This window comes from Rhinoraja longicauda, chromosome 8, assembly GCF_053455715.1.
Source record: "Rhinoraja longicauda isolate Sanriku21f chromosome 8, sRhiLon1.1, whole genome shotgun sequence".
NCBI lineage: Eukaryota > Metazoa > Chordata > Chondrichthyes > Rajiformes > Arhynchobatidae > Rhinoraja > Rhinoraja longicauda.
This window is the reverse complement of record NC_135960.1, coordinates 60,321,161-60,348,732: the sequence shown is the minus strand read 5'-3', so window position 1 is coordinate 60,348,732 and position 27,572 is coordinate 60,321,161. Positions and strand designations below refer to the sequence as shown.

Sequence of the window (27,572 nt, the reverse complement as noted above, 5' to 3'; positions counted from 1 at the left end):
GGAAGATACAAACAATCTCCCAGATGTTCTAGTGACCAGAGGTCCTAGGGTGGCGGAGGAACTGAAGGAAATTCACATTAGGCAGGAAATGGCGTTGGGTAGACTGATGGGACTGAAGGCTGATAAATCCCCAGGGCCTGATGGTCTGCATCCCAAGGTACTTAAGGAGGTGGCTCTAGAAATCGTGGACACATTGGTGATCATTTTCCAATGTTCTATAGATTCAGGATCAGTTCCTGTGGATTGGAGAGTAGCTAATGTTATCCCACTTTTTAAGAAAGGAGGGAGAGAGAAAACAGGAAATTATGGACCAGTCAGTCTGACATCAGTGGTGGGGAAGATGCTGGAGTCAATTATAAAAGACGAAATTGCGGAGCATTTGGATAGCAGTAACAGGATCGTTCCGAGTCAGCATGTATTTACGAAGGAGAAATCATGCTTGACTAATCTTTTGAGGATATAACTAGGAAAATTGACAGGGGAGAGCCGGTGGATGTAGTGTACCTTGACTTTCAGAAAGCCTTCGACAAGGTCCCACATAGGAGATTAGTGGGCAAAATTAGAGCACATGGTATTGGGGGTAGGATACTGACAAGGATAGAAAATTGGTTGGCTGACAGAAAGCAAAGAGTGGGGATAAATGGGTCCCTTTCAGAATGGCAGGCAGTGACTAGTGGGGTACCGCAAGGCTCGGTGCTGGGACCGCAGCTATTTACAATATACATTAATGACTTGGATGAAGGGATTAAAAGTAACATTAGCAAATTTGCAGATGATACAAAGCTGGGTGGCAGTGTGAACTGTGAGGAAGATGCTATGAGGTTGCAGGGTGACTTGGACAGGTTGTGTGAGTGGGCGGATGCATGGCAGATGCAGTTTAATGTGAATAAGTGTGAGGTTATCCACTTTGGTGGTAAGAATAGGAAGGCAAATTATTATCTGAATGGTGTCAAGTTAGGAAAAGGGGACGTACAATGAGATCTGGGTTGTCCTAGTGCATCAGTCACTGAAAGAAAGCGTGCAGGTACAGCAGGCAGTGAAGAAAGCCAATGGAATGTTGGCCATCATAACAAGAGGAGTTGAGTATAGGAGCAAAGAGGTCCTTCTGCAGTTGTACAGGGCCCTAGTGAGACCGCACCTGGAGTACTGTGTGCAGTTTTGGTCTCCAAGTTTGAGGAAGGATATTCTTGCTATTGAGGGCGTGCAGCGTAGGTTTACTAGGTTAATTCCCGGAATGGCGGGACTGTCATATGTTGAAAGACTGGAGCGACTAGGCTTGTATACACTGGAATTTAGAAGGATGCGAGGGGATCTTATCGAAACATGTAAGATTATTAAGGGGTTGGACACGTTAGAGGCAGGAAACATGTTCCCAATGTTGGGGGAGTCGAGAACCAGGGGCCACAGTTTAAGAATAAGGGGTAGCCCATTTAGAATGGAGATGAGGCAAAAAAAAAATCAGTCAGAGAGTTGTAAATCTGTGCAATTCTCTGCCTCAGAAGGCAGTGGAGGCCAATTCTCTGAATGCATTCAAGAGAGAGCTAGATAGAGCTCTTAAGGATAGCGGAATCAGTGGGTATGGGGAGAAGGCAGGAACGGGGTACTGATTGAGAATGATCAGCCATGATCACATTGAATGGTGGTGATGGCTCGAAGGGCCAAATGGCCTACTCCTGCACCTATTGTCTATTGTCTAAAATTCAAGCTATGAGAGGTTGACGTAGAATATATCTCCCTTGACAACATGGGAATGAAAATACAACAATCTAGGTCTCAACAAGCAGTGAGATAAGAATGGAGGGTGAAAATAAAGAGCAAAACAAGGTGTCAAGTCAAAATTGCAGGGAATTGTTATTTTCTAAGTTGAAATATCTATTTGGTGGCTTTATTAAATGGGATATATTAGCTTTTCGTCATGCATTTCTTCACAACTGGAAATGACATTTAATCCAGCAATACCACACTTTATGGTTGCTGATTACTATAATAAAAAGACAAGTTAAATTATTGAGTGGAAACAGTTGTGTGTATGTAGGATTTATCAACATGTGAGCGGGGCACAGGTACCTAGAGAATAAATATTATCGTGATATTGCATTGATAAAAATAAATTGAGTTAAGATACACGAATATATGAAATAACATTGGTAGTGATGTAGGAACCAGTTGTGTTATTAACCAAATTTTATTTTAGTCTTAATAATTATTTAAATTCAAAACCTGAAATCTATTTCCATGTTAGAAAGAAAAATATATATTTGTTGCAGTGGACAGCGAGACTGATGACCAAAATATCATTGAAACCAAAATTACATCCAGATTCTACCAATGGAAGCCAATTTCTTGTCTATTTTCCTGTTGACGAACAAGCACCAAATGGATCGGGTTGCATTGGTGATGACAGGCCATAGTATGTGGCCTTTGCCACAACCAATTGTCTTTTGTGGCTGTGTTTCTTCCGAACAAGGATGTGCCCATCAGAGGTCCATTCCTACAGCTTGGTCTGTCTGAACACATTGCAGTGACCAGGAGCCTTATAAAATTGTGAGGCAGTGGGATTCACTGCAATTTGGTTCAGTATAATGGGAGTTTCAGCAGGGGATAAGATGCCCAAGAATTGCTGCCATGCCGTTAATATCTCAGCAATGCCTAAAATCTGTGCATAAATCTATACCAGTGCTGGTGTAATTAACATACTGATCCTTTGCATACGACATGAGGCTGTTTACAAAAAAAGAGCAGAGTGTTTTAGAATGAGAGATTGGCATGGAATGATCGTTAACATATGATTTTAATCAGTTTGCATAAATTTCCTCAAAAAAAATAGTTGAACCTCTCTTCCCATCGAGACACTGACAGTCCTCTGCTGCTTGTTAAGCACAGATGTTTTAGGTAGTTTTCCACATGTGGTAGATGCAGATGGAAGAAGCTTGACAAACTTATTTTTAACTATGTCTATTCTCACAACAGTATCTTAATTGCAATCTGAAGCAACGTGTCTCTGTTGTGACTTACAGGGCCCAGACGGTCCTGCCGGTCCACAAGGTACAACAGGACAAAGAGGTCTTGCAGGAATGCCAGGCCATCGTGGGGAAAGAGGAATGCCTGGTCTGCCAGGCCCAGCTGTAAGTATTGCTCTCTGAGTTGCTTCATCCTAGTGACAAGGGCTACGTAGTTTAGCTAAACTTCAGGCATAACCAAAGCTGTGAACGTTTTAATCAATCCGAACACTGTACCGTGATAACTGTAATCTTCCACCAAATTTCAGGCCTTGTCAATTCAATTACAATTCATTATGAGGCTTCTTTCGCAATCAATGCTCGTAAAAGGCTTTATATTTTTGGCAGTCGATAGGTTACTTAGCAGAGGCAATGACAAACACATTTCTGATACATGAAACATTGGCAAAAAAGTGATTGTGGGAATTTGTTGATTTGCTATTAACCTTATTCTTATAATGAGATTCATATCAAAGTCTTTTCAATCACTCTTTCATACAAATGGAACATTCTGTGTTCTGAATATTGATGCATATGATAACAAATGAAAAAATATCATGGCACATTAAAAACAAAGGCACGATCCATCTGGTTTGACTTCTTCTAGCTTAGAAGTTTAGTTTAGTTTAGAGATAGAGCATGGAAACAGCCCCAGGGCCCACCAGTCTGTGCCAACCAACGATGTCCCATACATTAGTTCTAACCAACACCAGAGGGACAATTTACAGCAGCTAAATAATCTGCAAACCTGCACGTCTTTGGAATGTGGGAGGAAACGGGAACACCCGGCGAAAACACATTCAATCACAGGGAGAACGTATAACTTCGTACAGACAGTATCAATCGTCAGGATTGGACCCTAGTCTTTGGTGTAGTCGGGCAGCAAGTCTACTGCTGCACCACTCTGCCACCGTTACATGATGCGATGATTGTGGAGATGTTAAATTACAGAACAAATCTCCGTCAATGGGCCCAGTGAAGGGAGCCTCCAAAACATTTTACAAATCCATTTTTTAATCTTTCACATTGTAATTGCACAAAGCGTAAAAAGACCCTCCTTGCACGCAGAATGATTTCAGAATAGGATTAACTGGTTGTAAAGGTAGTGGAAACGGAATCAGCTTCTTCAAATATTACCAATTCCCAAGCTGGAACTGTCCAACACTAGAAGGCATAGCTGTAAGGTGAGAGGGAGAAAGTTTAATGTTGGTGCGCAGGGCAGGTTTTTATTCACGGAGGGTGGTAGGGACTTGGAACACATTGCCAGGAGTAGTGAGGCAGATACGATGGTGGTGTTTAAGCTTTTAGTTAGGCACATGGAAGTGGAAGGAGCAGAGGGATACGGGATCATGCACAGGCAGATGAGATCAGCTTAACTTGGCATTATGTTCAGCACAAACATTGTGGTCCCAAGGGCCCGTTCTGTGCAGTACGGTTCCATGTTCCATGAATTAGACAGGCACACAGGACAACAAGAGACATGGGGATGAGGTGGATGGGCTAGCAACAGACACAGGTTTGGTGAGATGCATTGCTTCCCTCAATGGTGTTACAATTCTAAAATCCTGTAATTTACATCATGCCTGAAATTATTAGCACAATTTTTTCTCTAACAAATGTGGAAGTAATTGTACAGATTTTCTTCTAATTTCAACCACATAGTTATGACTATTATTTCAGGCTGTTTTGTTCAATATTTTCCACAAATGATGTGCTAAACACAATCAGAGATGCTTGTGTATTGTGTTGCTTTATTTTATTTTGGATAATATAAAGTAAAATATTATCCTGATTGCCAAAGAATATATGAGATGCCTCATGGTAAAGTATGTTTCAAATTACATTAAGATAACTCGCTTTCAAACAACCGAATAACACATTTAAAATAATAAGAATGTAGTGAAATATTTTCAACTTGGTACATATGATGATTGTATACCCCATTTTAAAGGGAATGATTTAGCTCATATGGGTTTACATTGTTCCAAACTAATAATTATGCAACATTTTAATGGGGAATGATCAAAATGTTAAATGGGGAATGATCAAAAAGTTAAAAACACCCAAAGCCGGGTCAAGATTTCAGAAATCTTGACTGAGCCTTTGGGTTTTTAACTTTTAGGATGTTTTTAGAGGTCCCATTTTGTTTTATAGATTAATATTGATTAGACTGCAATAAGTTCATCAGTTCATTTGATGCATTCACTGATGAGCATGATGTACTTGTCGATACTGAAGTTTTGACTGAAGCCCATTAGGTACATCAGCAGCTGTTTATTTTTTAGAGTTTTCTCATTCTCTGATTAATTTACTCAAACAATTGTGGCTTGAGATGGGATTTGCATATAAATATACTGTGGATCTAATAGGACAATGTTTCAATCCCTGTGGTAAGTCGGCACTCTTGATGTTGGCAGTGGGATTGGAGTGGTGAAAGGTACATCATTGGGGTCATCAGTGGGGTCAAGGAGGTAGCACTCTCCTTCTTTGACGTTTCATTGATAAGCCCACAACGTCTCCAGAAGGCTTAACGGTGATACCTAGCGTCCCAGGTACACCCCCTTCAGTTCCATACCCTCCCTTCTTCATCTTGCAGCCCAGTTGTTGTCCTTCCTCTTAATACAAAGCCAACTGCTGCTTTTTTTCTGTTGCATTTGACAAGGACTTGATTGCTTGTTGGAGGGAGCGACCCCTCACTCCCATTTTCTTCAATGGACTGGTGGTAGATGCAGCAACGAATCCCCTGCATCCCACTTCTACAGGGAAAATCTTGGTCTTCCAGCCATTCTGGGCAGCTTCAGTTGCCAGTTCAGAGTACTTGTTCAGAGTTCCTCTCATCGGCTTCTTCAACACCAACTTCCCATGGTACTGTCAATTCCACAATGTATGCCAGCTTGGCTGTTGTGGACTACAGGACCATGTCTGGCCGAAGTGTTGTAGTCACAATGTCTGGGGGGAAACGCAAGCTTTCTTTCCAAGTCCACGTCCATTTTCCGATCCCGAGCGGGCTGCAGAATGCCTGCATCCTTTGATGTTATCTGGTGCTCTGGAAGTTGGCCTGCTGGTACAAATGGTGTGAAGTGGACAATTCTTGCCGATGTTTGTGGGGAAGCATTTTGTGGTGGTTTGCCTCTGTTCCAGGATTGATGCCAGCTATCTGAGAACTTGGTTATGCTGCCAAGTACTTTTGTGTACATTATTGAGTGCATGCCGTCTCTAAATGGCTGCTGGGCCTGATATTTTATATATAATATGTAGGGTGGGACACTCATCACACTTAACTGTGCATAGCCTAACAAAAACCAGAACTTCATAAAGCTGTGTTTTAAAACTGTCTGTGCAGATAATTATAGAACTTTGGTCACCCTGCTATAGGAGGGATGGTGTTAAGCTGGAACAAGGACAGAGAAGATTTACAAGGTTGTTGCCAGGACTTGAGGGCCTGAGCTAAAGGGAGAGGTTGGGCAGGCAACCTTATTCCTTGGAGCAGAGATGGATGAGAGGTGATCTTGCAGAGGTTTTTAAGATTATGAAGGGAATAGATAAAGTGTAAATGCAGAGTCTTTTACACAGAGTAGGGAATTTTAAAAAACAGGTGATATAGGTTAATGGTGAGAGGGGAAAGCTTTAATAGGAACCTGAGGAACAACTTTTTCACAGAGTGTGGTGGATATATGGAAGGAGCTGCCAGAGGAGGTAGTTGAGGCAGGTGCTAGAACAATATTTGAAAGGCATTTCGACAGGTGCATGGATAGGGAAGGTTTTTTCTGCCAATGTACATGGAAAATGCAGACAGTTGGGACTAGTGTAGATGGGGCATCTTGGTCAGCATGGGCAAGTTGTGCCAAAGGGCCTGATTCCACGCTGTATGACTCTATGACTATGACTCTATTCATATGGTGGGCTGATAGGCCTATTTTTGTACAGCACAGCTTTGATGAAGACTAATGTTACTTTATACGTGATAACAATCACAACTTGCATTGCTTTAAATGGTTTGTGATTTCCATTTATCCACAAACTGATACTAAGGCTGAAATATCGTCAGGATTACTCAGTGCTAAATTCATCTGTTTTGCTTATTTTTCTTCAAAAGCTTGTCCATAATTCATTAATTCTTTGATGGATCGATGTAAAATAACATGCTTCATGCAGAGGGTAATTGAAACGCATTTGGTTAGGTCATGTAATCAATGAAATCTTTTTTTTTTGCCATGTTTGTAAGGTAACTTTGACTCCAGCTCTTGAGAGTGACTGGTGGCCCTTGCATAGCTTTTTAATGCAACCGAGGAAGTGCAATCATACCTGACCAACCATTGTGCAAGACTCTTTCTTGCAGTGCAGGGAATGCACTCCCTTGTCATTCACGGTCGAAGTTGCAGTCAAGCCCCTCGTGGGAGGTAATGAGAACATGAGTGTCACAGAGGTTACTTAGTAAGAACTTTAGCTCCTAAATCGCCAAACTCCTCAACCTGCACTGGCTGGATATTTCAGCCAGCCAACGCTTAGTTCATATACAAGCTGCCTTTAGACAGTGGGTCAATAAAAGACCCACATGGCTGGGAAAAGCAGGAATTGAACGATGCGGGTAAATTGGATTTTAATCGATATTAACTACAATGGTTTGCATGGATATTAAAGGTGTGAGGGACAAAGTTTAAAGGAGATGGATGGGACAATTTTTTTTACGCAGAGGGTGGTGAATGCCTGGAACATGCTGCTGGGGGTGGTGGTGGAGGGAGACACAATAGTGGTATTTAACAGGTTTGTGGATGGGCATATACAGGGAATGAGGGATATGGATTATGTGCAGGCAGATGAGAGCTGGCCTTGGCATCATATTTTCACAGACATTGTGCCTGCCCTGCCCAGTTCTATGTTCAAAGAATTGGTAGAAATTAACATCATATTTTTCTTTTGGAAACATTCTGAAGTACTGAAAGTTCAAGAGTCTTTTCCATTTACTTATGGATTTTTTTTCTTCTAACTATCATGGTCCAATCTGTATCGTGCTATGTACCGAGCAGTGTGACAGCTCCCGTACTCTTGCCTTCCCAGGGTCAACCTGGCAAACAAGGACTGACAGGCTCTGCCGGTGAACGAGGTCCTTCAGGCCCAACGGGTGCACATGGTTTACGTGGACCTCCTGGTGAAGCCGGTCAGGATGTAAGTGGAAATCCTCCTTGTTTGACTCTCAATAGCTGGAATAGTAAATGTGGCATCTTCACTCATTTGAAAGAAATGACCAAATATATCTATAAGTCCCAAAGTGCCAAAATGCCTTGCAGTCATGAGTACTGACTGGATTATTAAAGATAGGCACAAAGTGTTGGAGTTACTCAACAGGTCTCCGGAGAAAAAGAATGGGTGATGTTTTGGGTTGGAACCCTTCTTCAGACCTGACAATTCAGATCAGGACCCTTCTTTAGACCTGAAATCTGAAGAAGGGTACCAACCCGAAATGTCACCCATCTTTTTTCTCCAGAGACACTGCCTGGCCGGCTCAGTTACTCCAACACTTTGTGCCTATCTTTGGCATAAACCAGCATGTGCAGTTGGTTATTTCTAACATACTTACTGCGGTATTGTCGTGTATGACACAGCAAGATCTCACGGCCAAAAATTGTGCCTGAGATCCTTTATGTAGAGTTGAATGGAACAGCAATTTCAACAGGGCAGCACACCCCCAATATCACAATGAGAGCACCAACATACATGATGATTCAGGGAGGGAACTTGAATGCACAGCCTTCTGACTCGGGCGTAAGAATTATTCCACTGTGACAAGTTTATCTTGAGATGAGGAAGAATTTATTTAGTCAGCGGGTGGTGAATTCATGGTCACAGATAGCTGTGGGGGCCAAGTCAATGGATATTTTTAAGGCGGCGATTAAAAGACTTAATTGTTTAATACGGGTGTCAGGGGTTACGGGGAGAACGCAGGAGAATGGGGTTGAGAGGAAGAGATAGATCGGCCATGGTTGAATGGCAGAGAAGACTTAATGGGTTGAATGGCCTAATTCTGCCCCTAGAACATATGAACCACTTGCATGTTAGATGTGCATTTTTGGTAATTAGTTAATCTTTCTTCCCTAGGGCCTTCCTGGAGTTGATGGCACCCCTGGACGCGATGGTCATGGAGGAGAGATGGTAAAACAAAGCAAATGAATCGCTGAGCAATGAATTGATCTGACCTTCTGTTATTTTGTCGGTCCCACGGTCATCTTTTCCAGCGGTCCATGGTCGTGTTCCTCTGGTAACCAACCTTGTCTTATCTGCGCAGGGAGATCGTGGTGATCCAGGACCTGCAGGTGTTCCTGGCGTGCAGGGTGGACCTGGAGCCCCCGGTCCCGTTGGTCCAACTGGAGAGGCAGGGCCTAGAGGGGAGACAGTAAGTTAAACATATATATATATATATATATATATATTGCAACACAGTCTTCCAATTAGCACCCACTGGTTGTAGGACAATCAATTCATGTTTTTGCAAAATCAACAAAAGGGAGACGTAAAAATGTGGGTCCATCCGGGCACCAAAGGACAATGTGGACCAGAAGTTAAACAGAAGTTAAAACTACCCCATTTTATCAAAAGAGGGTGGCGAATTTGTGGAATTCATTGCCACAAACGGCTGTTGAGGCCAAGTCAATGGATCTTTTTAAGACGGAGATTTGCAGATTCTTGATTAGTACGGGTGTCAGGGGTGATGGGGCGAAGGCAGGGGAACGGGGTTGAGAGGGAGAGATAAATCAGCCATGATTGAATGGCGGAGTAGACTTGATGGGCTGAATGACCTATTCTGCTCATAGAACTTATGAACTTAAGAAAATATCCTTCATGTTTTGTATGTTCTTCCATGAAGCAATATCACTATTCTTGTACATCAAAGCCAACTGACTTTCTCTCTTTTTTACCCTCAGGGATCCCGTGGTCCGCTGGGTACCTCTGGTCGAACTGGGGGTCGCGGATTACCAGTAAGCTTTTTAAGAGATTATTGATTTTCTTTAAGACAGGATTCATCAAATGTGGTTTAGTAGCCATTACATTTTCAGTCTCTGCATTTATTTACTTTAATTTCAACACACAGTCACCATCTTTGTCCATTCATTTTGATTTGATACCATTTAAAGACAGTTATATCTAAGGAGAATGTTAAAAATTGTGGGTTTTACACATAATAAAAACGATATATTCATAAAATCAATTTTGCAAGGTTATGTCCTGGTCACTATTATTTGTTTCTGCTTTCATAATCACAGCATGGTGACTCCAAGAGATGTTCAAGAATTTATATTTGGAATAAACTATATTAATTCTGATGCAAATCCAGCCCTAAACTGCATGACTTAATGGTTTCAGCATTGACTGCTGGTGTATCAGCATTGACAGCTGGTCTGTAATTGAGTTGTAATAAGAGTGCACGTGGACATTTGTGATCATTTGCTTTCTTCCCCGGCCATGTTCAGAGGCAAGGACTATGGGTTTCAGCCATAAAGACAATCGTCAGTCTTCCAAACAAAATTATGTTGGATATGAGAAGTTTTTGTTTTGAATACTTAAAGTTTTTCACATTCATATGCATAAAAATCTTTATTTTTTTATCATTTTGGAATTAAATATATATACAGGCATTTATTCAGAACCCTCTTTCGATCAGTGGCATCTAACTAATGCATGACATTTCATACAGGATCATTGGGAAGCTTAATCTTTTACTTGCAGTGTGATACCTGTAATATACGAATTAACATCTGAAATTTGCCTCCCTGCTGGTTTAGTAGAGATATTAACTCCAAACAAGTTAAAAAAAAATACCAATGTCCTAATGGAGTGATTTGAAATGTTGAGTTATAAAAATATATTTTTAGTTTCTATTTTTGGGACCATATCATAGGCAAGAATGCATTTAGAATTAGGCAATATGAACAGTTAGTGGTGCAGTCACGATGCTGAATTAACGAAAGTGATATAATCAGAATGTATCATTCAGAAACACGAGAAACTGCAGATGCTGAAAACTTGAGCGAAACTGGAGGGAATGGATCAGCGACATTTTGGGTCGGGTCTGAAGAAAGTTCTTCTGTTTAATATCATTCTAATTTAGCCAGATTTTGCTTTGAAATTATTCATTAATTGATTGAATCTGATTAGCGAGCTGGAAATGGATTTATCAAAATAAAACTGCAGAAATTCATCTGTGGTTAATGTGCTAATAAACATGTTGCACATTTGTTTTGAATTTAATGGAATGGATTTTGGAGCACTACAGACTATCTTCAGGATGTATTTACAATTAATTTAAATCAGTCCTACTTCACCATCTGTGTGCCATCTGCTTCTAAATGGCTGAAAAAACATTTTAGTAAATAATTCTGCTTAGTTTATCAATTATATATATGTAATTAACTTTTAAAAATATCAAATAAATGTTCTTTTACAAAGTATTGTACCCAGGGTAAAGGGACTTGTTTTGTTTTTAAATTCCTTGGATGTCAGCAAATGGACACAAATGGAAATGCACTTTGATACTTAACATGATTTGGGGGCATTCCCAGTTTTGTGGACTTCTATTCAACCTAACACAAATGATGGTGAAACCCTGATAAATGCTTGAGGAATGCATGTAGCTTTGGCATATTTAACATTTTAAAGTCCAACTTATCTGTTCGGTGACCCCCTACTGAAGCTGTTTTGAACGTTATCAAATTATTTTCTCTAACATTAAAATAAAGCTTAAACTTGAATTGACTTTTGTAGGGCCCGCAAGGTCCCCGTGGTGACAAGGGAGATAATGGAATTCAAGGCGAACGTGGTCAGAAAGGTCATCGTGGATTTACTGGTTTACAAGGTCTTCCTGGTCCTCCTGTAAGTAGCTGCCTTTTGATTGCTACCCTCAGCTCATTTCAGGCAGGTTTCCCTATCTTTACGCTAAACGATATTTCACTTGGTAATACAGATCCACCACCGATTTTCTGGCACCCTTGGTTCCAGAGCCTATCTGGATTATCCATTTTGCTGGACCAACAGAGGTCATGGCCTTTGAGACGGGTCCAATGGTACTGGAACAGTCCGCTTAGGCCGCCGAGGGGCTGAGATACCAGCCTGCAAAGTCGGCCTCGGATGTCGGCTATGGGAACTGATCGGCCAGTTCGAGCTGGGCAGGAGTTCCAGAGCCCCTGCTACAGAGGGAAAATTCAACCCACCGATCGTCACGGAAGTTCCGATGAGGTCGAGATCTGCCGCCTCACCCCGCTTAGGTGCCACATTTTCGGGGGAACATCCAGGAGCGATTTCAAGAGTGCTCTTGCGATTTTCTCCTGATTAAAGGAGGCACTGGATCATCAGTTGCTGGAAAATCGGTGGTGGACCTGTGCCAGAAAAAATATTACGTACTTGATAAATGTAACAGGCCATGGTGTCTCACTGTACTTGCCAAGCACATTCCTCTTATTGAAATGAACACAGTTGTGTGAACATCCTAGCCACTGTATCTTCTACTATTCAAAGGATTAAACTAATCCTTTCTTCTCTCTTCAGGGTCCTTCTGGTCAACAGGGTGGCCCAGGAATGCCCGGGCCAGTTGGTCCCAGAGTAAGTGTATTTCAACATGATTTGATTAGTACGGATGTCAGGGGTTATGGGGAGAAGGCAGGAGAATGGAGTCGAGAGGGGGAGATAGATCAGCCACGATTGAACAGCAGAGTAGACTTGATGGGCTGGATGGCCTATTTCTGCTCTTATCGCTTATGAACAATGAATATGTGCAATTTCACAAACAGAATAAGTAGAATGGGAAAAATAAACGTCACATAAGTTCCTTTCTAATCACAATTAAGTGATGGATCCAGAGAGTTTGAATCGTACCAAGGCAAAAGTGGAATACACGTCCAAGAAGCTAAGCTAAATCTAGAATAAAAAAGTAACCCCAACCAACGAGATGATAAAACGTGTGGGTCGTTGTCAAACCCTACCAACTTCACTGCTGCCCTCACCCGCCATGCTCTCTGAAATGGCCAACCTCCATCTTTCAGAGAGTGCCAGGAGTGGACAATAAATGTGTTTGATATCCTGTGAGCAAAGAAATAAATAGAGAATTATATAATTTTACATCTGTGGAAATCTTTATATATATGAATTGCATTGCAACATTGCCCTTGCAGGGTTGATTTCATGCATCTACACCTCATCTTAGTGTTACATCCACTGAAAAGCTGCTGATCTTTCGAACATAGTATTGCCCCCTATACATGCACTGCCAGTTTCTGGTTCCATTGGAGTCAACGCAAGAGATATTCAGAAGCCATCACTCTATATGCATTAACCATATGCAACCAAAGAAACATTTCTATGTTGTTCAATTGTTTGCTATATTGTCGTCGTCAATCAACTGGACAACTTGCATTCGTTTTCCAGGCACACTTTATTTACTTGTGCCCAAGCTGACAAGCACAGTCCCAGTCACCGTACTACTCTAAAATTCTGTTCGGAAATGTCAACTGTTACACTGATTTTGATCAATTGAAATCATGCGCATTTTCTAATTCCTTATCGCCTATCACAATATGTTCTTAAAAGCACTAATATATAATAAAAACAACATGCTATTCGATCCTCTATTTCCATTTAATCTTTGTAAAGATAACTCTCAAGGACCTTGTGCTGTACAGTTATAGCTAGCTAGCTCGCTATCGTCACTTTTGACATACTGCAGATTTTGCAAGCTGCACGTCAAGGGATGTCTATCAAGAACCTTGTGCTCCATGTGAAAGGATACTCGAGGTCATTGTACTGTATAGCTATCTTCACTTTTGACATACTGCAGATTTCGCAACCTGTCATCAGATTTCTATGTTTTTTCAGAAGTAATGCATCCTGGGATACAAGTTCTTTCACTGCTAACCAGTAATGTTACTTTCCATAAAAGTAGTGCCATTTTGTTTTGGGTGGCTGATCATTTCTTGGGCTCTGAGGGTTAACATCAGTGAGACACTCAAGTGTGTGAGGAACAATTTATAGTGCTCAGATGGGAAGACTCAAGTTGTAATAAATAATAGTTCTCTTGCTTCAGTCTGTACATTTTGAAAGATCTAATGCACAAGTTTCAAATTCCAACACCACAGCATGTCGTATTGTTTTTCAGGGACCTCCTGGTCCAGTTGGACCTCCTGGAAAAGAAGGCCACCTTGGATTCCCTGGACCTATTGGACCACCTGGATCGCGTGGAACTGTTGGAGAGACTGGCCCTGAGGTAAGGGTGCACAATGCTATCCAGCAGGAGTGTTGAGTGCCTTCTCTGCAGTTTAACCACGCCACCAAAATTGTGAAATACCTACGATCAAAGCGTTCTGGTAATTGTGATTTGGGAGTCTGGCAGAATGGGAAGAGAATTTATTGAAATGTTTGAAGTCACTAGAAATAGAAAATAGTCATTTCATCAGTCATAGTATTTAGTAACGAAGTTGGGAGGTCATGTTGCAGCTATAAAAGATGTTGATGAGGCTACATTTAGAGTATTGTGTTCAGCTCTGTGCACCACGTCAAAGGGAAAATGTTGTCAAGCTGGAAAGGGTGCAGAGAAAATTTACAAGGACATTGCCAGGACCTGGGTGGGTGGTGGGGGGGTTGCTGAGCTAGAAGGAGAGCTTGGGCAGGCTAGGATTCTATTCCTTGGAGAGCAGGAGGATGAGGGGTGACCTTACAGAGGTGTACAAAATAACGAGAGGAATAGATCGGGTAATTGCAGTTTCTTGCGCAGAGTAGGGGAATCAAGAACCAAAGGACTTAGGTTTAAGGTGAGCAGGGAAAGATTTAATAGGAGCCTGGGGGGTGACCATTGCACACAAAGGGTGATGGGTGTATAGAACAAGCTGCCAGGGGAGGTAGTTAAGGCAGGAACTATCACAATGTTCAAGTAACATTTAGAGAGGTACACGGATAGGATAGGTTTAGAGGGATATGGGCCAAACACAGGCAGGTGGGACTATTGTAGATTGGACATGATGGTCGTTGTGGGCAAATTGGGATGAAGTGCCTGTTTCCACTCTCTATGACTCTAAAACTGGGGTGTGTAGAAATTTCTTCTCTCAATGGATGGTGACTCTTTGGAATTCTCTGTCACCGAGCGTGGTGTAGGCCACATCATTAGATATGTTTATGGTGGAGATTGATAAATGTTTGAAGTAGATGACTTGAGGCCAGCATTGATCTGCCATGATCATATTGAAAAGTGGGGCAGGCTTGAGGGGCCTAATGGTCTCCTCCTGCTCCTACTTGCTTGTGTTCTAACTAGCATTAAGCTATGTAGCAAATACCGTAAACACTGTAATACTGTAAACATAAATATTGTAAGCAGTAGCAATGTGTCCAGATTTTAGAGCTGGATCTATGAAATTGGAAGGACACATAAAGATATCTGATCTATCCCGCTCTATCAAGCTAATAATTTTGTCCTTGAATTAAAACAGAAAACGCTGGAAATATTCTGCAACTCTGCCAGCATTTATAGAATGAGAAACAGAGCTAAAATATCAGGTCAATGAGATTTCATCAGAACTGTCGGACCTTGGCCTGCTAAGTGTTTCAGCATTTAGCTCTACCCATATCGATTCCACCTCCTCCAAGCTAATGTCCTTCCTTTCCACTGCTTTAATCTCCTCTCTAACCAGTAACGCTACCCCACCTCCTTTTCCTTTCTGTCTATCCCGCCTGAATATAGAATATCCCTGGATGTTGAGCTCCAGCCTTGGTCACCCTGGAGCCATGTCTCCATAATCCCAACTATATCATAATCATTAATAACTATCTCCACATTTAATTCATCCACCTTATTACATATACTCCTTGCATTGAGACACAAAGCCTTCAGGCTTGTTTTTATAACTCTCTTACCCCTTATACAATTATGTTGAAAAGTGGCCCTTTTTGATTTTTGCCCTGGATTTGTTTGCCTGCCACTTTTACTTTTCACCTTGCTACCTGTTGCTTCTACCCTCATTTTACACCCCTCTGTCTCTCTGCTCCTGCTCCCCGTTTGAAGAAACGGTTTAGGTTTGGGTTTTTATTACCGAATACTTGGCACAGCGAAAAGCTTTTGTGTGCGTGCTATCCAATAATAATATACATGAATATAATCAATCAAGAACAACAGGTAGAGCAATGAGAAAAATACCAGAGTGAAGAATGAAGGTTCTCAGCATCGTCGCATAAAATTCCAATGTCCGCAGTGAAAGTGAACAGCTGCTTATGAAAATGATTGAGGTTTGTTTGAAATGCAAGCACAGAACATGATAATTACCAATCATTAACTGGCCCTCAGCATTTTTCCTTTTGCATATCATAAGGTCATAAGGTCATTGGTGATAGGTGTAGAATTAGGCCATTCGGCCCATTGTCTACACCATTCAATCATGGCTGATCTTTCTCTCTCTCCTAACCCCATTCTCCTGCCTTCTCCCCATAACCTCTGACACCTGTACTAATCAAAAATCCATCTATCTTGGCCTTAAAAATATCTACTGACTTGGCCTCCACAGCCTTCTGTGGCAAAGAATTCCACGGATTCACCACCCTCTGACTAAAGACATTTCTTCTCATCTCCTTCCTAAAAGACCATCCTTTAATTCTGAGGTTATGACCTCTAGTCCTAAACTCTGCCACTAGTGGAAACATCCTCTCCACATCCACTCTATTCAAGCCTTTCACTATTCTGTATGTTTCAATGAAGCCCCCTCTCATTCTTCTAATCTCTAGCATGTACAGGTCCAGTGCTGACAAATGCTCATCATAGGTTCACCTCCTGCTGGGATCATTTTTATAAAACTCCTCTGCACCCTCTCCAGAACCAGCACATCCTTCCTCAGATATGGTGCCAAAATTGCTCTCAATACTCCAAATGTGGCCTTACAAGCAGCGTTTAGAGCCTCAACATTACATCCCTGTTTTTGTATACAATCCTTCTTGAAATAAATGCTAGCATTGAGTTTGCTTTCTTTACTACCGATTTTACTTGCATATCTTTCCTTCATTCTCTGCCTCAGAAGGCAGTGGAGGCCAATTCTCTGAATGCATTCAAGAGAGAGCTAGATAGAGCTCTTAAAGATAGCGGAGTCAGGGGGTATGGGGAGAAGGCAGGAACGGGGGACTGATTGAGAATGATCAGCCATGATCACATTGAATGGCGGTGCTGGCTCGAAGGGCTGAATGGCCTACTCTTGCACCTATTGTCTATTGTCTATTTGGTCTATGTACCTCTTCATATCTCTCGTTCCCCTCTCACCTGACTCTCAGTCCGAAGAAGGGTGTTGACCCGAAACGCCACCTACTCCTTTTCTCCAGAGATGCTGCCTGACCCGCTGAGTTACTCCAGATTTTTGTGCCATTCTTTCTGGTAGGGTCCTAGGGGTGAAGAAGGTGTTCCTGGTATTCCCGGGCCTCCTGGACCACCGACGGCTGCCTATGAAGATATGCTGGCCACCTATGGCATGGCACATGACTCCCTGGATATGCTGAATGCCGATGAGACGTCTGCCAGCATCCCGGTGGATTCGGGGGTGGATGCCACCCTGAAGTCCCTGAGCAGCCAGTTGGAAACCATGCGCAGCCCGGACGGTTCGAGGAAGAACCCAGCTCGAACATGCCAGGATCTTCTATTCTGTCATCCAGAAAAGAAAAGCGGTATGTATCTGCACAGGTACTTTGCTTTCCTGCATGTTTCTAGCTAGTTACTGCTGCAAAGCATGTTCCCATAACGCAAATTGGATATAACGCTAGTGATGAATTGGGGAACACTATTTGCAATATGCAGGCTAAATTGGTTACAGCGTAATTTCACACAAGAACTAGAAAACCACTTAAACCCTTGGAAATAGACAAACAGAAATAAAGCAGTCTTAGACTAAAGCAGCATAGGGGGGGGGGGGGGGGGGGGAGGGGAAATAATCTGTTTCCATTCAACCTCCTTATAGTAATCAGACACCATTGTCTCTTAAGAACACAGCTGCTACTTCAAAGGTGGGAGGCCATCAAAATATACAAGCAATCCCTTCTATTGATACGTGCATTGGTACAGTGTTGAACAAACAGCTTTTAGTATTTTTAGCTTCCAGTAACAAAAGCTTGTCGCTTCTTGTCGCTATTTTGAAAATCCTGTGGGAATAATATTGTTAATGTGACTGAAACTCTAACCCCCAAGTCCCTTTCCCCCATTGACAATTGTTTTTTTAACATGATTTCTGCTGCTACGAGATTCCTCAGGAATGCAACTATTACATTATGGCAGAACTATCTATATTTATACCTGTGTGTGTTAAGCAAACAATAATAGTGCAAACATATATATATATGTGCATATATGTATATATAATATGTGTATGTGTGTATGTATGTATATATATATATATATATATATATATATATAGAAGAAGGGTCTCGACCCGAAACTTCACCCATTCCTTCTCTCCCGAGATGCTGCCTGACCTGCTGAGTTACTCCAGCATTTTGTGAATATATATATATATAACAATGAAATTCTTACTTGCACCAGCTCAACAGAATATGTAAACATAGTACTCTGTAAATAATATAATAAACAAGAGATGTTTTTGTATACTGAACTTTTTTCTCTCGTTTATTATATTGTTTACAGTGTACTGTGTTTACATATTCTGTTGAGCTGGTGCAAGTAAGAATTTCATTGTTCTATCTGGGACTTTTGACAATAAAATACTCCTGACTCTTGACTATTTTAAACATGAGCAAACTCCTCAATCACGCAGAATCATAATGAGTGGGTAAACATCTCTCCAGATCCGGTTAATATTTTGCCAAATAGTTTTTTTTTTGAGGAACCTTCATTTAAGAATAGAGTTATGGGTTAGAATCGGTGGAACTGTCTGTTAATTTCTCGACACTTTTATCTGCATGAGCCATAATTCTACATCGTAGACAATCGTTCAGGAATGTGCAAATCCTTGCTCAAATTAATGAAGATGTTGGGGGCCTGTAATTCCTCTCCCCCCCACCCCACAAAAATAAACTAATTTAGGTTATAAAAATGTGTTAGGGAAATAATATTGCTACTTAAATCACCTCAGACTGACTTTCTGACACTAAGAGGCAGACTTGGTGATAAATATGGAGGGATATGGATAATGGAGGGATATGGATTACATGCATCAGAGGAAATTAATTTCACTCTGTATCATGTTCAGCATTATCATTATCAGCCCAAAGTCCTGCTCATGTGTTGTACTGTTCCATACATGTTTTCAACCATTTGTGACCATGGCAATGTCAGGTGAAAAGGAAATTACAGATTAATTACAGGTCTCCCCGTGACCTGCGTGGGTTTTCTCCGAAGTATTCGGTTTCCTCCCACACTCCAAAGACGTACAGGTATGTAGGTTAATTGGCTGGGTAAATGTTTAAAAAAAAATTGTCCCTAGTGGGTGTAGGATAGTGTTAATGTACGGGGATCGCTGGGCGGCACGGACTTGGTGGGCCGAAAAGGCCTGTTTCCGGCTGTATATATATGATATGATGATGATATTAACTGCGAGGAGATTCCTCCGGGTGCTCCAGTTCCCTCCCACATCCCAAAGATGTGCAGGTTTGTAGGTTAATTGGTATCTATAGATTGTCCCTAGTGTGTCGGATCGAACTAGTGTATGAGTGATTGCTGTTCAGCGTGGACTCGGTGGGCCGAAGGGCCTGTAACTCTAAAATTACCTTTGCAATCCTCTTGGACAGAAGGATTTATCCTTCTTCTTTCAGGGTATTCAATAGGGGGCCTGCAGTTGGACGTTTTGACCACCTGAACTTTGAGGAAGTTTTGATGAATTTAGACTTTTGACTTTAAAGATACAATGCAGAAACAGGCCCTACGGCCCACCGAGCCTGTGCCGATCAGCGATCACCCTGTACACTAGCACTATCCTACACACAAGGGACAATTTACAATTTTCCCGAAGCTAATTCACCAACAAACCTGTACGTCTCTTGGAAGTGTGGAAGGAAACCAGAGCACCTGGAGAAAACCCACGTGGTCACAGGGAGAACGTACAAACTCCGTACTGTCAGCACCCGTAGTCAGGATCAAACCCGGGTGTCTGGCCCTGAAAGGCAGCAACTCTACTGCTATGCCACTGTGCATTTCCATTCTCACACCAGGGCACAGGGAAGGTTGACTTCTTGTGGTTAACTCACACGTGGTTACCTTGAACTTTAATAAATGAGTTTATTTTACAGGCAAGTACTGGATTGATCCAAACCAGGGATGTGTTGAGGATGCTATTGAAATATACTGCAACATGGACACTGGGGACACCTGTATACATGCTGACCCATCTGAAATTCCACACAAGTCCTGGTGGACCAAAAGGAATAATGATGATGATCGACATTTATGGTTTGGCGATTCCATGAATGGTGGAATACAAGTAAGTTTGAACTTTAGAAATTGTATTTTTCATTGTGTAAAACAACATTTCAAGCTTCCTTCATTTGTCATCAAGATAAGGAACAGTTTCCAATGATTTTTTTAAAAAATTGAAATAATCTCAAACTCTTGTGGAAAGATTCTGGTTCATTGAAACCAGATGGTACTTGCATACTTTCAAACACCAACTAAACCTTGTCCGATGCTCTGTCAATCCGAGGCACATTTATCTCCCGCCTTTCTGTTAAAACACACTTAAATTAAATAGGAACTGCAGATGCTGGTTTATACCAAAGATAGACACAAAATGCTGGAATGTCCCTCTTGGAAATCACACCGTCCCTCGCCAACAATTGGCCTATCAGGGAACCATCTTTCCTGTGGTAATCTGTTGCCGATCCTGATTTTTCGTGGTCTTTCCTTCCTTCCAGTCCCCCCTCATCCTACAATCAGTCGGAGGAAAGGTCCCGACCCAAAACGTCACCTATCCATTTTCTCCAGAGATGCTGCCTGACCTGCTGAGTTACTCTAGCATTTTGTGCCTACACTTTAATTGAGTTCTATTCTCTGCTCAGCAATCAGTGTATGTCTGATACAGCAGCTGCCTTCTGTGAATTCACAGCCCATGTTCTGCTGCCTATGAACGATAATGATTTCTTAAATCCAGCTTTGCAATTCCTGTGACCCCTAATTTAGTGTTGGCATTATGAACAAAGCTGAACTAGAAAGGGCAAAATCCAATTTTTAGGCCAGAGAATAATTTGCTGAATGTCTAATTTAATTATAATTGTTTTCATATTTTATACAAGTTACTTCCATCTAACTTGTGCTGACAATAGAAAATTATTTTGGACAGTCTGCAGAAGATATGCTCAACATTTCTTAACAAGTTTGCACAGGAACCTTTAATCCAATAATTATAAAGGGAGTGCAATTTTTGTTATTGTTTAGCTTTTCTCTCTAAAAAACCCCACTCGAAGCGCATGTAATTGGACACTTTAGCAAAATGTCTGGCAGCAGGTTAAAAAGCCACAATGTGAGCATTGATCCATTTATCATAAAGGTTGAAACACCATTTTGTAGGTTAATCGGCCTGTAAAAAAAGTTGGCCTCAATTTGAAGGGAGTGGATGAGAATGTGGGATAACGTAGAACTAGTGTAAACAGGTGATCAATGTTCAGCATGGAGACAGTGGCAAAGAGTTGTATCTCTAAAACTTAAACTTTAAAAACTTAATCCGATAACTGATGTAATTTAAAAAAAAGGAAAATGTTTGCTAAAGTTAAGCTTGGATTAGCAAAATAGTACACAATCATCACTCCTGAAGAATCGAAGCAATGCATTCCTTCCTTGTTTAACAAGAGGCCAGAGTCTTGCAGTGTCAGCTGTCAGACAGCAGATGGTGTGGTTGTCTCATGTATGATTTCTGCCACTGTGTTAAGCAGAGCAACACCATCATCTACTGGTAGAACAGCAAAACAGCAGTGTGTGTGGAAACTACCTAGGCTGACCCTCATCAATATAGAACATCATAAGGCATTCCTTTTGGATGTGGACTTAGCTAATTAAAGCAATAATGAATCACTGGCATGACTGGCTAAGTACAGAGAAATGAATCAATGCTTTCTGAGATTACAGGATTGGTCAGAACATGCAGACAAATGAAGGAAAATCAATAGAGACACCGAAGACTTGTAGTCTTGCAGATATTGTAATCTTGAGCAAATAAATACAGACTGCTGGAAGAACTCAGAGCCAAGGGCATCTGTGGGATTCCACCCTGAAATGTCACATATCCATGTTCTCCAGAGATGCTGCCTGACCTGCTGAGTTACTCCATCATTTTGTTTCTATCTGTGGACAGTCACCGTTTTGTTTGAGGACCCGGTCTGAAGAAGGTTTCCGACCTGAAACATTGCCTGTCCATTTCCGTCTACGGATGCCGCCTGGCCCATTTAGTTCCTCCAGCCTTCTAGTTTTTTTGCTGAGAAAAATCAACAGCCTGGGTTTTGTAGGTAAATGTTCCTGTCCAGGTTTTCAGCAAGCTCTCTGCAAAAGGCAGAAGTTCCACACTTACTCATCATGAATTGGCAATGCATTTTTAGCTGTCTCCCCATGGAGTCTCTCATCTCAGCACCATCCTCTGGAGATACTCCAACGGATCTGCCAGAGAGTCAGCTCTCAGATCTTCCATCAGGCCAGACCTGGTGCAGGTTCTGTGGCCCCATTGATTTCGATGGGGATTGCAAGACCCTGGGCAAGAATAGATCGGGTAGATGCACAGAATCTCTTGCCCAGAGTAGGGGAATCGAGGACCAGAAGACATAGGTTCAAAGTGAAGGGGAAAAATTTAAAAGGAATCTGAGGGGTAACTTTTTCACACAAAGAGTGGTGGGTGTATGGAATGAGCTGCCAGAGGAGGTAGTTGAGGCTGGGACTATCCCAACATTTAAGAATCAGTTAGACAGGTACATGGATAGGACAAGTTTGGAGAGATATGGACCAAGCGCAGGCACATGGGACTTGTGTAGCTGGGACATGTTGGCTGGTGTGGGCAAGTTGGGCCGAAGATCCACACTGTATCACTCTATGACTCTATGACTCTATGACTCTAAGAAAGGCAACAAAAGGAATTATTTGTCTAAAAAGAAATATTAAAACATTTAAACAAACCAAGAATAAACAACTGTCTACCCTTTTTTCTTAAAACAGAGTGTTAAAAATAAACATTACAGATGTTGAAAGCCTTGACAGCCAGCAGAGCTGGGAGGAATGCTTTCCATCTCTCTGCCTACACACATGAGCCTAGATACTTTGGATTAGCAGGATACATCCAATATGTTTGGAAAAGGGATGAACATGGGTGGAGATTGCAGACAGCAAGCTTGTGCTGCCAAAATCTGAGCTGCTGTTACCATTGTGGGTCTGACCAATCTTCCACAAAGTGTTGTACATGGGTCAATGTAAGACAAACCATTGTCCTCCTGATCTACTAACACATGACAAGTGGGTTCGTTCCTGATGGCCATGGAGATTAGACTTCACTGACTCACTGTTTTATTTCTTTTTCCTTGCTCCACAGTTCAGTTACGGTGACAAGAAACATTCTCCAAATACTGTCATGATCCAAACAACATTCCTTCGTCTTCTGTCAAAAGAAGCTTCCCAAAATATCACCTACCATTGTAAAAACAGCATTGCTTATATGGATGACCAGACTGGCACACTGAGGAAAGCACTGATTCTGAAGAGTGCCAATGATATTGAAATCAAAGCTGAAGGAAACAACAGATTTAAATATTCTGTCCTTGAAGATGGCTGCACTGTAAGTATTAACCTGTAGCTTGTTTACCACAGAATGCAGTGCTCTCTGCCACAAAAGTCAGGAATACCCAGCAGGTCGGCAAGCATGTGTGGAGGGAGATCATCAACCAAAATGTTAACTGTGTCAAAACGAGCATCTCTCCAAAGATGCAGCCTGGCCATTTGTAACTTGCTCCACATTTTCACCATCCACAGTATTTTGCCTTTGAGTTTAAGTGACTGAAGGCAAAGCGAAAAAATAGGAGTCTGAAAATAAACAGCTATTAAAGAAAGGTGTTTAGGTGATATAAATAGGAATTATGTAAAACGGGCCTGAAATTGCTGAACCTGTTGTGGAGTTCATAAGGACGTAATATTCCTCGTCAAACGTTCATAAGTTCGCAAGTTATAGGAGTAGAATTAGGCCATTCGGCCCGTCGAGTCTACTCCGGCATTCAGTCATGGCTGATCTCTGCCTCCTACTATTTTCCTGCCTTCTCCCCTAACCCTTGACACCCGTTCTAATCAAGAATTTGTCTATCTCCACTGACGTGTTCTCCATAGCCCTCTGTGGCAATGAGTTCCACAGATTAACTACCATCTGACTAAAGAGGTTCCTCCTCACCTCCATTCTAAAAGAGCGCCCTTTCGGATTGCCGCTTGAGTCAGCCTGGAACAGGAGTTAAATTGGGGCATAGAATTGAAGCGATATGTTCCGTGGGTTTGTTAATACACATCCAAACCGAAGGGAAGTCCAGAGAAACAGTTAATCTCCCTGACGATATATAACAAAGGGTTTGTTAGCAATGGTACCTAGAGTGAGCATTCAATACAATACTGGATTTGATGCATTTCTGTAGGGGCACGAGAATAGTTTATTATTCTGGTCTTCGTTATACAAGTAATAAAGAGGCAGTGGAGCAAATACAGGGGGATGGTATCCGAAGCGCGATGATATGCATATCAAGGTGAACACACTGGGTCTCTTTTCTCTTGATAGAAGAAAGTTAAGGGGAGATGGAACAAAGACCTTTGAAATTTGGGATAGAATGGATCGGGAACATTTCCACTTGTGGAGAAAGAATGAATCTAAAGATCATCTGTGCAGAACATTTACCATGAAGTCCAATAGGGAATCCAGAAGAAACCTCTTTATGGAAAAAGTTGTGAGAAAGTGCAACTGGTTGCCATGGAGTAGTTCAGAGGCACTTGGGGTTAGAGAGTGGTGAGGATGGAGGAATGCAGTGCTGGAGTTAGCTGAGGAATGGCAGGAGGGGACTTGAGGAGAGCATCGCTGTCAGATTGCAAATGCTCGTCCCAGGGCCATATAACTCACGCATTAGCACTTTGTGTTTTGTTATGATGATGCAAAGTATGGGGTCATGTGAATTAGAAACAACATTGCCCAGCAGCAGAAATCTTAACCAAATAATAACAGATCTGAACACGCCCAAAAAATCTCTTGCAATCTATAATTTGAGGGTGGTGAACGTGTGTTTATGCAATTCATGACTGAGGTGAACATTAATGTGAAGAACAACAGATTCATTCTGCAATCCTGTTTATTTTTGCCTTGCAGAAGCACAGTGGTAGTTGGGGCAAGACGGTCTTTGAATATCGAACGCAGAACACAGCACGGCTGCCCATTATGGATATTGCACCCTTGGATATTGGGGGTCCTGATCAGGAATTTGGCTTTGATATTGGCCCTGTTTGTTTCTTGTAAAATAAAAGGACATGGAGATTTTGAAGATATTCCTGGACTCTTGAATTAACGGCTGATCAAATCAGCACTGTATATATAAATACTTAGAATTTTCCAGCCCTTCATAACAATTATTTATTGTTCATATGAACCCCGTTGATAAAATTAAAATGTGATTTAAAAACTGTAGAAACTATAGGGCAGTTTTTAAGTACAGTAAATACTATTGGTTCTTTTGTAACAGGAGTGGGAGCAGTTATGATTTTCACTTTTAAAACTTTAAAGTATTAAATGCAGATTCTGACATGTTCACATCTGGGAATGTTCCATACAATGCTTGTTGGAACGATTTAGCGCACTGACAGTAACCCTAGGTGAGGGAACCACAGCTTCATCTCGCAGGGTTTCTGAGCCATACTTCCCATCAGCTCTACTCCCTGATGAGTGTGTAAAATCTGTCCTATCTATTCATTATAGAGATTACTTTAATATCAAGCTTTCCTACCACACGTACATTAACAGATGCCGTTAAAAAAAGTACCCAAAGTTTAAGCTACCTCATCTCTTTCAGAAGCTAGGATGCGTTGATGCATGTCTGATTCATTTTTTTTCTCCAAGGTGCTAAAATCTCCAGGGTTTCCTTCTGCGTTTGTTTACAGAACCAGGAGACAGAGTAAAGAAATGATGGTGCTAGTTACAAAGATCTTATTTCCTTTAAGCTTTTGATGAAGTAGCAGTAGACCCCTTAACACAATGCCTTGTCAATCGGCATTTTATTATTACTGTTGTGTCCACATTTTTTTTTGAGTATGAATGGTGTTCCTTAACTCATCTCTCAGTTCAATTAGTGATAGAATGATCTGCATGTCTTGAAAGTTAAAACATGTAGGCAAATCCATTTTGCAATGTTTCTTTATCTCTTTAACAATGTTCATTAATTCGCCAATAAAAACGACCATTTTACAAGGAAAACAGAAACACCTATGGTTGAATTAATTGATGTCCCCCCCCCCCCCCCACCTAGTAAATGATTGTAAACTTGTAATTAACCAAACATGGCATTAACAAGATGTCTAATACCTTGTTAAAGGTACTGTTTCACCTTTTTAGCAGTAGTATTAGTCCTAATGATAATAAACCCTGTTGGCCAATGTATCTTGGTTAAAAGAGATACAGGTCTCAAATACAGTGAAAACATTCAATATTTAGTGGTAAGAAATTAAAATAAATTAGAAAATTTGTATATGCATCAAAAAATATATCAAGACAAATCATATTCATCCAGAAAATTCATTTTAACGTCACTGCTTTGTGTAATGAACTAGTAATTATATATGCATGATTATTAATGCTACTAGAAAAGTCATCTGCATTTAATTGCACAATCAATTGGCAATTTCAGTTTCTAGAACACAAAATTGGCCTTCTTTTAATCAGTTACTTTGCAAGGCTGCATTTCCTCATTGTCATTTTTATTTCTCCACACTTTTCTTTTGCATACTTTTTTTTTGTCTTAGTAATTTTACCTTCCCTCGGTTATACTTTAAGTAGTTCATTTAAGGCCAAATACAATTTACCACAAATGCTTTTTGCAACATGTTATTTGAAAAGGTTTTTGTCCCAAATTAATGAGATTTATTAATGGGGGTTTAAATCTCCAGATGACTCATTTATTATAACTATTTGTTTCTCTTTATTTTGGCGCAAAAATCACTCCAGTTGGAGATGCTACACACCACGCTGCCTGCCATACTTATGGAAGCGAGCCTCTGTTTTTAAACTTGCTGTAAGACCTATTTACTTATCTGAGCTTTACCGAACCTTCTGTTATGTAACAGTAACAATGAATAGGAAAATTAAATGTTGAAGCAATTTTATATTGTTTAAGGTTTTCTTGTGTTTACTAATACAGATATTAGTAAACACTCATCAGAACAATGAATTAACTGCAATTTGGTTTAACAGGGGGAAATTTGATTTTCGTGGGTTACTTGTTCACGTATTAATTTGGGATTAACTGGACCAACGTTCTCACACTTGAATACCCCAGAAGGAATGTTACTTGGGAGAGGAGAAATTTCAGTAATCACGACTCATGTTTTCACACGCATTGATGTAATACAACAGTGAC

The 27,572-nt window shown here is 41.1% G+C and overlaps 1 protein-coding gene across 1 annotated transcript in view; it reads left to right on the top strand.

Moving 5' to 3' along the window:
- The window catches only part of LOC144596024 (uncharacterized), a 239,457-nt gene extending 213,031 nt beyond the window's left edge, over positions 1 to 26,426 (top strand). The window contains exons 43-54 of the mRNA XM_078404094.1: positions 3,018 to 3,125; positions 8,058 to 8,165; positions 9,096 to 9,149; positions 9,283 to 9,390; positions 9,920 to 9,973; positions 11,757 to 11,864; positions 12,537 to 12,590; positions 14,140 to 14,247; positions 17,390 to 17,672; positions 20,244 to 20,434; positions 23,516 to 23,758; positions 25,316 to 26,426. Of these exons, the coding sequence (XP_078260220.1) occupies positions 3,018 to 3,125; positions 8,058 to 8,165; positions 9,096 to 9,149; positions 9,283 to 9,390; positions 9,920 to 9,973; positions 11,757 to 11,864; positions 12,537 to 12,590; positions 14,140 to 14,247; positions 17,390 to 17,672; positions 20,244 to 20,434; positions 23,516 to 23,758; positions 25,316 to 25,462 (1,566 nt within the window). The 3' untranslated portion in view covers positions 25,463 to 26,426. The remainder of the gene's footprint in view (positions 1 to 3,017; positions 3,126 to 8,057; positions 8,166 to 9,095; positions 9,150 to 9,282; positions 9,391 to 9,919; positions 9,974 to 11,756; positions 11,865 to 12,536; positions 12,591 to 14,139; positions 14,248 to 17,389; positions 17,673 to 20,243; positions 20,435 to 23,515; positions 23,759 to 25,315) is intronic.
- The last annotated feature ends 1,146 nt before the right edge of the window (positions 26,427 to 27,572 follow it).